The sequence below is a fragment of the Apteryx mantelli genome, chromosome Z, assembly GCF_036417845.1.
Source record: "Apteryx mantelli isolate bAptMan1 chromosome Z, bAptMan1.hap1, whole genome shotgun sequence".
In the NCBI taxonomy this organism is placed as follows: Eukaryota; Metazoa; Chordata; class Aves; order Apterygiformes; family Apterygidae; genus Apteryx; species Apteryx mantelli.
The window spans coordinates 28,767,855-28,781,107 of record NC_090020.1 but is presented as its reverse complement, the minus strand read 5'-3'; the positions used below and the strand labels follow the sequence as shown (position 1 = coordinate 28,781,107).

The 13,253-nt window shown below is 32.2% G+C and overlaps 1 protein-coding gene across 1 annotated transcript in view; it reads right to left on the bottom strand.

The window, feature by feature from the left end:
• VPS13A (vacuolar protein sorting 13 homolog A) overlaps nucleotides 1-13,253 on the bottom strand; it is a 124,575-nt gene that overhangs the window by 101,285 nt on the left and 10,037 nt on the right. Inside the window, exons 4-17 of the mRNA XM_067315406.1 lie at nucleotides 12,805-12,900; nucleotides 12,406-12,507; nucleotides 11,337-11,446; nucleotides 10,889-10,948; nucleotides 9,636-9,695; nucleotides 9,318-9,398; nucleotides 8,799-8,856; nucleotides 6,505-6,632; nucleotides 6,185-6,291; nucleotides 5,281-5,452; nucleotides 4,826-4,888; nucleotides 2,115-2,250; nucleotides 1,381-1,475; nucleotides 513-655 (exon numbers count right to left, since the gene is read on the bottom strand). Coding sequence (XP_067171507.1) covers nucleotides 513-655; nucleotides 1,381-1,475; nucleotides 2,115-2,250; nucleotides 4,826-4,888; nucleotides 5,281-5,452; nucleotides 6,185-6,291; nucleotides 6,505-6,632; nucleotides 8,799-8,856; nucleotides 9,318-9,398; nucleotides 9,636-9,695; nucleotides 10,889-10,948; nucleotides 11,337-11,446; nucleotides 12,406-12,507; nucleotides 12,805-12,900 — 1,411 coding nt within the window. The remainder of the gene's footprint in view (nucleotides 1-512; nucleotides 656-1,380; nucleotides 1,476-2,114; nucleotides 2,251-4,825; nucleotides 4,889-5,280; nucleotides 5,453-6,184; nucleotides 6,292-6,504; nucleotides 6,633-8,798; nucleotides 8,857-9,317; nucleotides 9,399-9,635; nucleotides 9,696-10,888; nucleotides 10,949-11,336; nucleotides 11,447-12,405; nucleotides 12,508-12,804; nucleotides 12,901-13,253) is intronic.

Here is a 13,253-nt window from a genome sequence, read left to right as displayed (position 1 = left end):
TTCACCCATTATCGCTTTCCATCCTCTACTGTGAGAACACAAAAAGAAGTCAAGATCATCAGGTATAGGTCTCCTTCTGCAAATCTAAAAACTCAACACATGAACTTTTCAGTCATGTTCTGTGTTTATATATAAGTGGTTAGCAGGTCACCTAGCTCAGATTAAGTTTCCAAAACAATAACAGATTTTCTTTTTAAGTCAAGAAAAAAAGCTAGCTCTACTGCTTGTAGTGACAATGATAAACTGAAAAAAGAAGGAGAAAAACCTGTATTCTGTATTGGTACAGAAATTCCTGAAGATAGAGAGAACTTAATCATGGAAACAATATCCATTCTCTTTATATTTCAGTTGCAGGATGATTCGACTGCTAGACTGCACAACAAATGACAGTATAAAATGGAAGTTAAACATCAATTACAAACAACTATAGGCATAGTCTAGGCATAATCTCAAAAAGCCTATTACATATCATCAACATTTCACAAGGAACAGAGTTGACAGAGAAAGCTCACCTTATTGCTTGTGCACCAGGTCTTTGGGTAAATACTGTACTCAAATCAATTAATGCAAATTTTACCAGCTCAGGTGTTTGCTCATTTTCTCTTATTGATATAGACATACTTAATAACTTCACAGATAACTTCATGGCTTCATACTAGATAAACAGGAAAAGCAACAATGACAGTGAATTTAAAAATACAATATACATTTCAAGTCATTTTATGAAGAGATGAAAACCACAAATACTGTTTTGAAACTATTTTTCTAGTGTTATAAATATCTTGTATCATAGCTGGTGGAAAAGTCATTCCCAAATAGTTATTAGGAAGAAGCAGAGTTAGAAAGGTAAGAGTAGACTATTGTTCCAAACATGTCGTTGATGTAAACGCCTCTACTCCATATTTTAAGATAAAGGGCACCTGGCACAGAGTTGGAAGGGCAGTCCATTGCACTGTGCATCATATCTCATATAAAAATGACTTAGACCATTTTCTGAATGGTTCAAAGATGTTCCTCTCCCCCACTCCAATCATCCCTTTCCATATTGCTTATCATTCAAATTTAAAACAACAAAATACTATCTACATGATTTTATTCTAGCTTGAACATCCAAATTTTCATTTTGAACTTTTTCAGAGTATCCAAAGTAAGCTCTACAATGCTCCTGAAACTCCAGTATGACAATATTCAGCTAAGGATGCTCTTCTGTGCAAAGGCAGCAGGTAATACATTAATTTAAAAGTGCCATAGCATTATTCAAACAGAGAAAGACAGAGCTTAAAGAGATTAAACTTTAAAAATGATTTCCTATCATCTTTAGATTTTGGCTTCTGGTATAAAACTATCTATTGTTTGGTAGCGTAGTCAATTATGACTTACTGATTTTGGAAGTGTTGGATCCACAGCTGTTTCGCTATATCCTATTGCTGCATAAAGTTTAGCCTTCTCTTCAAGTGTCATTAGCTCTTCAAGACCTGCCAAATTGTAAGTTAATTAAACACAATATGCACATCTGAAAAATGCAAATATCAGCACATAACTCTGACTTACAACAGATACTGTCAACATTTTTCTGAGTTAGTGAAAGCAAAAAAAAAAAGTTTTAAAACAAAGTCTTAACTAGTAAGTCTCCTAAAACTTTGTTTTAAAACATGGTTATGTTTTTATTCTGAACTACTCCATTTCTAGTTTGTTAACAATTATCCCAACTTTTTTGATTTACCTACTGTATTCCAAAGCTTTTACTCATTTAAGTGGATTGCACTGTTATACACTGCATAAAATAACCAAATTGTAAAATGAATGGAAGTAAAATTGTTTGCTTTCCATTGACTGCCACTATTTTTAGCGCTTTCTTCAAATCCACATACTCAGCACACTATGCAGGCAAATGCTAAAACTGGGAAAGGAGAAATACAACCTAAGACAGTTCAGAAAGAACTATGGAAAGAATTATAAGCAAGATGCATTTGTGACATGCAGTTAACAACTTCATCAGCAATATGTTTAAGAGAAAATAAAAACATTATAAAAATCCTAAATTTCACTGTTAAGAACAATTATTCTAATAGGTAATTTGTAATAATAGGAAAAACACCAATGAATGAACATACTTGAACCCTTTACTTCTTGTTTCTGTTCGTCCTTTTTTTCACCTGACCAGCCCCATATCCAGCTAAACCAGCCACCAGAATTTTCATCATCTTGTTTTACTCCTGGTCTGTAAAGTTTTAATCCAGCTTTAGTTGCCTGAAATTAAGAAATATATACAAATTATTCATTTATTTTTGTATATATTAGACAAATACAAAGAACATAGACCCAAGACATACCCTAACACTCCAAAACATCATATAACAGCCATTAAAAAAGTAATAATTATTTTTTAGTTTATTTCTTCTCAGTTTTTTCAAATACGCAGTGCAACACCAGAATATTCTCCACTTGCACAAAATCAACCACCTTTATGAACAAAAACAGCAAGCAAAAACTGACTTATTTTAAATCAATGAAAATTTCTACAATAACATGGCAGACTTTCTCTCTAGATCTCTGTAGATCTTTTACAATCTAGATCATAAAAAAAATTGCAGAACTTGCTGTAGTGCTCTACACTAAAACAATGCTCTTAAAAAGAGTCATTAAAGTTACATAATTAAGCAGTTAAATAGCTAGCATAGGCCAGATTTTAAATGGTCCCTGTATTTTTAATTTCAAGATGGATGTCCAAAGGAATAAAATGAAGTTATTATTCTAATAACAAAATATTTGCTCTGAGCAATATATAAAACCATTCATAAATATGATACATGCAGGCACAACAGTAAGGAAAACACTTGCCTGCTCCCTCATCCACTATTTCAACAACTAGGAAACATTCTGTCTGATGCCAGTGATCATTCTATTTATTACTGTTTCTGAAGAATACCAGTTAATATAAGATCTACTATAAGAATTGAAATCACAGAAGCAAAGCAGTGATTCTCGATGATAAGTTTCCAAGATCTGCATGCAAACAACTCTAATACTAGAAAAGTTATAACAGCAAGTGCTAGGTGACACATCTATAAAGGTCACCGTTATCTTTCTCCCAGTTAACTTGAAAATACATCATCAGCAGCTGTTGGTGTGTCACCACAGTCTGATGACAGGAGAAATTCTTCTCAGGAGGTTATTAACAGATCATTTTTTCCTACCTCATTTTCATAAATACAATAAAAATGAGTTAGGGTTCTCTGACCACCCCAAAATTTGTTTTTTTTTTGTTAATCTTTCAACTGCATAAGATTTTTGTGATGCTTCTCTCATGTGTACAGAGTAAAAGCCAACAATATTTTAATTTGATATTCAAGTATTTGAATTTGATATTCAACAGGAACCAAAATGTAGCTCTATTTATGTTTATTTAGAGGTTTAATGAATAATAAGAAATAACCCTTTCACTTTTTAGTTGTTAATGCACCAAATTAAGCTAACTTTCTGAGGTAATCTTTATTCAAGTTTAATAAATGTTCCACAGATGCATTAAAGTGTTCTGTCTTGCTATTGTATAGAATCAGGAAGATTAAAAAAGCAAAAGGTAAATTTGTAAATCACATTAAAACTTGCTTGAGTAGTTTTAGATCTATCTATAGAAATGGAAGTTTAAATTCTTTTAAACAGATTTTCTCTAAGCAAATTTACACTGTAGGCATTTGCAATGTCACTCAAATAGAAAATTTTTACAGTAACATTATCTAGAGGATATAGTGACACACCAACACTTCCTCGATGCAGTCAAAAAGGGCAGAACAAACCCGTAAGTCATTCAACTTTTCCCAAGGAGACAAAAAAAAAAAGAATCTAAAAGAAGAGAAAAAAGAAATTTGGAGAATCTAGAAGAAGAGAAAAAAGAAATTTGGTAATAATTGTACTTAGAGACAATGTAACTCTCTTCTTCCTCTTTTGAGTACATATGTATGTGTACAATCACTCTGTGGGGAACTCTCATATCATACCTAATACACTCCACAACACAATTTGAAATGTCTCTTTCAGGCATTATGATAATAGATTGTTCAGGTTCATGAAGTTTAACTATCAACACATTAACTTCAGATTCTAAGCTTCACATGCTGCTAACTTTTAGTCACGGTGATTATTAATGGAGAAAACCCCCTTCATAGATTTCAGAAAGTCTATGCAGTTTTCACTTCAGCCTCCAGGAAAGACACCCAGACACTATGTTGAGAACTAAGCAGTATACTAATTTAAGAAAAAACACATCTAACAAATAAAGTGGGACTATTTTTAAAACCACATTATCTTGCCTTATTGTGATTACCTATTTAAATTTATTTTGCGTTTGCTGCATTTGGAATAATATTTGCAAATAGTAACAAAGGGCTAACATACTAGATATAAACAGGTGTTCCAACTACATAATAGGGTATTAAGAAGGAAAGAAATAAACTAAAGAAGTTTATATTGCTGTTTGCGGGGGGAAAAAAAACAAAAGCCTTAAAACTGTCAGTTATGGACATAGTTGCTTCCAACTTGAATTACCTTATAATCTTCTACCATATTTTTTCACAGTAGCTCTTTCTTGCCAAAAATAAGAAGAAATTTATCCCCAATCACTTAATCTAAAAGAGCAGGTTATGAAGCTATTTAGTTTTTGTTTGATTGCAGGCTGAAACTAACTATCCCTTATAATAATGTGTGATACAAGGAAAATAGAAAGACTAAAATTCATAATTTAAAGGCTAGAATTAAAATGCACCTAAAATGTCCACAATCTCATCTTACAGATGTTCTTCTGATTACTTAAATAATGAAACTTTACCTCAACTTCTGCTTGTTGCCTTGCTAGCGTGATGTTGAAAATATCCAAGGCCTTTTCAAATTCCTAGAAAGGAAGCGAGATTTTTTTTTTCTTGAAAATTTCATTTGGTTAGATTTCAAAGCACACAATTTTACAGTAAAAGACAGTACATAAGTCTTTCAATGGAACCAAAACAACTTGCTCAAGTACAAAAACTTAAATAGATCTACAAAAGAAAAACACACCAGTTTAAGCTTTTCTTCACTGTAGTTACTAATGAAAAAAAGATCTAATACCTTTATTAAGACTGTTCACAGAAAAAGGTACTGAGAGTGCACATCAGGCCACTGAAAAGTTTTAGTATAAATTAGTACTAACTTAGGAATGTGCAAACATTGATGTTAAAGAAGATAGCAAGATGAATGAATGAATTTCACATTCAACAACATTTAAACCTTTAAGGGAAGCCAACTAACCTCCAACAATTTTAAGATTTCTTCATTGGGTTTTTTTGATGTTATCTTTGTTTTATACATCTCTTTGTAGTTCTTCACTTGTTTCCTATGGTGCTGAATACGTTCCCATGACCACATTTGGAGCTTAGGTTGAACATTTACTTCAAGGATGCCATAAATAACATATTTCCACCTAAAAGCAAGGACAAATGAAGTATGCTTTTCTGCTGGCATATTGAAAAGACACCTAGAGCCACACAGACTACCATTAAATACTGCTTCAAGTTGTGAAAGAGTGAAATCCCTCATCTGTTCAATAGAAGAAACCAAGGATTTTAATTTTTTTTCCATCCGAAGTTGAGAGACTGCTATTTCCTAAACCTAGAAAGTATTGAAGCTTTCTACAAGAGTGCACACTAGTATGCATGTGTGTGTGTACATATATACACATTTATAACATATGTATGTATATATGTGTGTGTATATACTTATATATGTATATATACATACACACACGCAGATATATATTTTCTAAACATATTTACAGGGAAACTTTTGAAAAGAAATCTATTGACTTTCATCCATATTTAAAAGGTTTATCTATTTTTAGATAATAGTTGTATTCTTGTAACAGTGGACACACAATGAAATTTCATTCATCAAAACAGAGTTAAGATATTTAAAGATTATTGGACTTAAGTTTCTAATAGGTGCATTTAGGACAGCAGATGCAAGCTTTCAAATATTGTGTCTTTGCCTTTCAAATGTCTTTTAGTATTCACAGCTTAAGAACAACAAAAAAACAAAACAGAGGACTTAGTTTCAGGAGGAAATGAATGCTAACCTCTTTAAACAAGAAACAACCCCAGATTATCATCTCAAATGAACAACTAACAAATTGTTTTCAAAGTCTCAGGACTCCTACCATGTCCTGGCATTGTTGTGCAATGGAACATCAGGTCTGTACTTCCTATATGGCAGATTTCGAGTCATCATATCAATAGATTCAAGGAGCTCCATAACACTGAAGTACTGAAAGAAATTCCAAACACAGATTATTATTGTCTTTCTGAGAACAGCATAAACCAGATTTTTCTTTTATGAGAAAATAACTCACAAAGAAAAACAAGACTAATGAAAACACCCCATTGCATTTTAACATTTCAGTCTATTTCTTTTGTTATTCTTGTAAAACTAACTTTTTTTTAACCACACTACATAGAATTTCAAAAGAGCAGTTTATACCTGCGGCTTATTGAATTCAACAGCTATATCCTGTAAATTTACATCTAAATCCATTTTCGGTGTTGAAAAGTCAACGTCTGATCGAGGATTCATAAGGAGTTTGGCTTTAGCTGAAATTGGGCGGAATACTAAAAAACACAAGAAAGTGCAATTAAATTATTTAAGATTGCCACTAATAATATATAATATTAGCCACTCAGGTTATGCCAGGTCATTCATTCAAAAATGATAGACTTTAAAATGCGAAGACGTGATCAATATAGCTTAAAATATAATACAAACAATACTCAATTTCCATTTTCATACTGGCAATATTACAAGTAGAACATTTTCACAAAACTTCTATATGCAATATCACAAGGCAGATGCTTCAAGTAATAATTTATATTTGGAACAAATTTAAGTTTTATTGCTATGATACAAGCTATTCATAACATTATGCATTATTAAGCATTGCTTAAGCAATGTGCGTTTGCATTAACAATCTAATTTATCATGAGGAATTTTTCCATGTTTCAAGATTACCCATTAATGTAGACTTTCCAAAAACTTAGCGCATTAAAAGGAAACAGGAAAATTTACTTTTGTTTTATGCTACTGATGTTTTGAATTGTTTGACAAGTTCTAATCATGCCAATGGTTTTGTAAAACCAAGCATTCCTGTTTCTAAGTCCAAGTAAGCATAGAACAATCAATTATATGCTAAGCACAAGGTGAAACAAGAACATGAGACAAATATTCAGAGCAGAAATGTTTTATCTGTTCCTCATCAATTTGGCAGCAACAGGCATTCAATATAGCCTTCAGCAATCATGTTTGGTTCAACTTTTCAGCTGTTTTAGCAAGTAACAACAACGAGAATTAGTATATTGCTTGAATTCATATAAATCATATTTTTATTATGGAAAACTCCTTTGATTTCAACACAAATATTTACAGATCATCTAAATAACAAATATTCTAAATTCACAGATAGGTTTATACCTGTAGAAATAGGAGGTTTTTCCAGATGAGATACTGTTTAACTTTGTTTCAGTTTAAGCCCAGTGTTTCTTGTAGAAATATAGTTTAATTTTTCTTCCACAAATCTTATGTGGAAGCATAGTTGATCTCCATTAATTTCTCCCTACAGTTAGCTTCTTAAATTTCTTTTACTCTATATAAGTATACATAATTGCATTTAGCTCAAATGACAAAAGAAAATTTTGTAATTACTACCTGCCTATCCAGGCTTCAATCTAGAAAATCACTTTGAAAGATCCTGCTTTTTCATTTAGCACAGAACATTGGCATGATATAAATCTTAAAATATCTATATTCATCTCTCACGGCACTGCTGAATTTTAACAGTGTAAATCCCGAGTCCTGGAACTTTGCTTTCAGCTATTTTGGACTTCTATACAGGGATTTTGACAACAGAGGATGTCTGCACCTGTTTTCATCTAAAATAGTATTTTTCTTTCTTGTAAAAAGAGTCAAAGTTAGCTACTGAAAATGATAGATAAGGAATCAGAATAAACTGTTAAATAATTCTTTGGTGGTTGAATAGATCTGCACAGAAGGCTTCCTCTGTCAGGCAAAGGTAGTAAGAAAAAAAAAAACCTGTAAAACTAACACTGCCCTTTTTAACCATACCCATAATAACTGAGGACGCACTTACTAGAGGACAAGCCGCTTCAAAAGCTATTCTGCCTTCTAAACAGGTTCTAAAAAAATCACACAGAGGCACATAAGAAAAAAGCTCACCTGTCTTCTCTACAATGAAAAGTAAACAACCAGCACCTCTGAGCTAAGCAAATGTAACTTTAAAAATAAACTAAGCAAGCCTCGAAGTACAATTGCAACACGGCAACACTAAGAAAAACTTTGGAGGCTTCAGACTTGCTGTTTTGGTTACTGTTTCTACTTATAATGAAAAAGATACACTTTGCATAAGGTACATGATCCCGAAGCCATCAGTATTCGTACCAAACTGATTTATGTTACATGATGCACAGATCGTTGCTAAACTTTTTAAAATCAATGGATGTGAACGATAAGGATTTATGACATTAGATGAAAGTGTACATAACACATATGTAACTCAAGATACATATTCTATCAAAGCCTTTTTAAAAGTACAAATAGGGCACAGTACTCAATAACAGAGACAGTTATTTCTGTAAAAGAACCATACTGCACTCTTTACTATGATTTTTGAATAACAGCCAAGGTAGAGAACTCTGATAGATATTAAAAATTTGAAGTAAAGCATACAAGTATGTTACAGATACAAATGAAATAACACCACTTACCAAAATCATAACCCTCTGGGATCACATTGTGGCAGGCAACTCCCTGTTTTAAGTTAACCTACACACATAATAAAGTTAAAAACAAGCTGCAATTGCATTTCATGATAAACTTCTAAAATATAAAAATGTTTACATATTAATATGGGCTTCAGATAATCCCTCTGATACAGAGTACAGTTCAAAACAATTCTGCTTTAAGATAAAACATAGTAACATCTGTTTATTAAAGGACTACCATTTTAGCTAAATTAAATGACTGAACAGTGAAACGATAGTGTATTTTGTATAATTTATAATTGACAAAGGACATTTTGTTTAACTCCTGCAGATGGGTGAAGTTGTACTTCAGTTACATAAAAGCCTTTAACATTCACTATTTTTGTTCCTAAAAGAGTCATTACTAACAAGACAATTTTATGGGCCATTGACAAAAATGGAAGTAGAACTGAATGTGAAGCATGCTGAACATGTCACGATATGAACTAGAATACCAGGTATATTATCACATGCCTTGCTTACCAAAGATTCATCATAACCGCCATGATAGAACATCTCAGATTTCACATTCCAATATGCAAAAAGATTATCCAGTCGTACAAGCTGAAAATACAATGAAACATTAATAATACCACCTACAAATTCTGAATGAATAATTTGGCTTTCACAGAGTCTGGATGAATGAAATTATTCAGAATGCTCCTCACAGACTATAGTCTGTGAAACAGGAAGGTGCCTAGAGTTATAACTTTTCTTGACCTCACTTTCTGTACATGAAACTTAAATTAGTAAGTAGCTTGTATTATAATAACTTTCTTTAGCATACAGTTTATATTGTACCTTGTAGAACAACTTGGCAGTTTCATCATGTAAACACGGATTCCAGTTCTTATCTGAGGTCTGAAAAAAAATTAAGGAAAATTATTCTGATGTCTATAATATATCAGTCTTTTTGCTTTAATCTTAGAATCATCGCTGAAATATACTAGCAAAACAGACAGAAACAAAACCATAATTAAACCCCACTGAAAATAATAGGAGAGTGTCTTTTGTTTCAAGTGAATTAAGCCTTTATTTTCTTAACTGGAAACTTTACTGGATTACTTCCCCCAAAATGTGCATACCCCTGCAGTGACTGTTAGGCTGCATACAAGAACCAAAAAATTTTGTAAAATTCTATTTTCAGTATTGCAAACTGTGTTCTTTTACATCAGAATTATTTTTAGGTAGGCTTTATGGAAAGAGATAAACAAAGGACTAGAATTCTTTTGTAATTCTGCAAGTAGCATCTTAGTTTGAGCAAAACAGAAATATTATACGTTATCATACATTTTCAATGCTAATACAACAGGCATTTCAAGAGTAAAACAGTAAGAATACCAAGAAGTTTTTGTTCATTATGTAAATAGTACTCTTGTTTGCATGGAGGAGTTAGCAAAAAGTTTTCATTGTATCCTCAATAGGCTAACAAGTGTTCCTAAAACAATTCTGTTCATTCAACAGAATAAAGTAATATTTACTTAGATATGTGATCTTTAAGATTATTAGCCATACAACAGAAGCTACTGAATCAGAGCAACTCAGCAGAACCAGCACATTGCCCTTATTAGTAGTCTTCCAGAAAAAATATATAGGATTTATGCTGACTACTATTACTACCTTGAACTGGAGCATGCAGGTCCAAGATTTGAGCTCTCCAGCTCAAAACAGGATACCATTCTCATTATTTTTCTAAATATTAAGAAGTAACTTCCATTCTCAGGGCTCATGGCAATTTCAGTAAAATATGCTAACATTTACAAATTCTGAATATCAACACTCCAGCACAGATGGCTGGCAACCAAGAAGTGCAGCAGGCAGAATAATACAAATTTCTTTCTGCAGGTTCATTTTTTTTCCCCCAGCATTTTAGGGGCAACCACCCCCAATATTTATGTTGGATTTGGTAAACCAAGTAGTTACCATTTTGCATAGCTCAGGATTATGGGTATTCTTTCATTAGACAATATGTTACCAGAAGGAACATCAATATGACTTAAGTATCAGTATACATCAACGTAAAACAGATGCTTTTAGATGAAAATATATATTACCTGTAAACTCAGATTCTGAAGTGAAATCCCAAATGACAAGGGGTTATTCCGATTTGTGATCTAATGGAGGTGGAAAAAAAAAAATTTCAAAAAAAAAGCATCATCTTATGCTCAAAATTTAGACTTGAAAATAAAGAGCTTAAAGCAAAAAAAAAAAAAAAAAATATATATATATATATATATACACACACACACACACATATATAAAAATATATATATCTTGCAAAGATCTGACAGCTTTATCCTCTATGTATCCAACCATATCCAGACAAATATCTTTATGCTGTGGTACAACATTTTTATCTGTTTTCATTTTTAAGTTAACTTACAAAATTTTAGTAGGATTCTCTCAATGTGGAAAGCAAGAGGAGGAGGAAAATACAGCCCAGTTCCTAGTTTAATGTTATAGTACCCAACCCTGTACGTTAAAATACACAAAAGTACTTACATCGTCTTCATAGCGAACATGGATGTTGGAAATTTTAACCTGAAGATTTTTGATGACCTGAGTGACTAATTTTTCAACAAAACTGTCTTGTTTCTCTTCTTTTACTTTATCTAAATTGAAGGAAAAAAAATAATATTTTATTTGCATTAAAATAGTTTTAAAAACTACCCTGTTTAGTTTAAAAATGAAAATACTTCTAAAAACAAAACTTTTGTTTTGTTTGCAAAAAACAAGAACATAATAAAGTTTTGTAGCTAACCAGATGTTGTTAGAAACACCAAAAGAATGAAATCATTCACATCTATAAAAACTATACAGCAGAATAACATCATGACAGATATTTAAATTTTCTATTACACTGTACTCTAGTTGCATAAAACTCTATTCTTTCAGAATATTCTGTAACATTTATATCCTCACTCTACAGGGTTTCAGACTTATTACCTGATGCATGAATAACCAGGTTATTCAAAAGTATTACTTGCACAAACTGATGTTCAAGGTGGTCAGTACATTTTTTAATATCAAAATTTCAATTTAAGATGATAAGACTTAACATATTCCAGATAAACTAAACAGAAGCTTTAAAATGGTGCAATCATAAAAGTTCTTTGCTGCTGTAAGTCAGGTTAAATTGTTTCTTATCAGAGAAGAGGTAACTTAGGCAAGATATGACATAAGGCTCTTGGATTATTATTTATCTGCTTATTTACATCAGAACATATAATCTTTCAAACCTTTTTATTTTGAGGATGTCCCTTCTGCAGTAAGGATGCCACATATATATGACTCAATGTGAACAAATCACAATTCTATGCAACACAGCATCTGATTTCCAAAGGTCAACAATATTATGCACAAAAATATTCAATATTTAACAGCTACCACAATGACTAATCAAAACATTTTGCAAAGTTATAACAACTTTCCATAAGAAGTTAAAATCTGTAACTAATAGTTTAAAATATCAAGAGGGAAACATGAATCTGAAGCAATTTAAGTGGAAAACCCAGCCATATTAAAAAAATAAAGAAACAGAGCCACTTCTATTAGCTTTTCCCACTCCTACCTTGGTCAGCTATTTTCTGCTTTGCTTCCTCTATTCTTTGCAGTTCTCTTTGCCTTGCTTCCAAGAGCTGTCTGGCTTCTTTTTCTGCATCATATTTTATGCCTAAATACACAATGTAAAAAAAATTAAGATACAAAAACCTTACACACTTTTTGGAAGATGCTGTTTCCCCTTTTTAATCTAAAGTAATTCTTTTCACATTTTATTAATAGGCATATAACAACCAAAAATTAGACTAAATTTAAACTACCAGAAGACATCCTATTCCCCATTATCTACTTGGATTTGGTGAGAGTATCTCCTAGGAATAAAGCTAATGAAAGCAGTATCAACCAATTACAGAGACTTCTGAAATCCCACCCATCCATATTCACTTTTTTCCCCTCTATATTGACTTACTGGCTGTCGGCACGATAAGCAAATAAACTCCATCAAGAACTGCCTCAACAGGTTGTGTATAAAGGTTTTGCCATGGAATCTGTAGGTTAAGTTGACCTATAAATGCAAAAGAAAAAGGTTGAGCTATACCATTAGATAGCTGACTGAAAAAAGATGCAAGATTAGAAAGAGAGTTGAAAATAACAACAAAACATAGATTGAATTATCATATCAGAGAGAAAAAATATGTGTCAGAGGGTCTTGCGTCCTTTGGGTTTTTTGTTCGTTTTGCACAGCACACAAATGAATATTAGGCAATTTTTTCCAAGAGCAGAACTAGTAAGTCTACAGTTCCTCTCCTTACTGCCTTGAATTACACTCTTTCTTCCTAACAGCCTCTCCTTCCTTCCATATCCACTGCAATACCCTCATAAAAAAGAAGAGCATGCGCAGGTCATACATAATTGGTC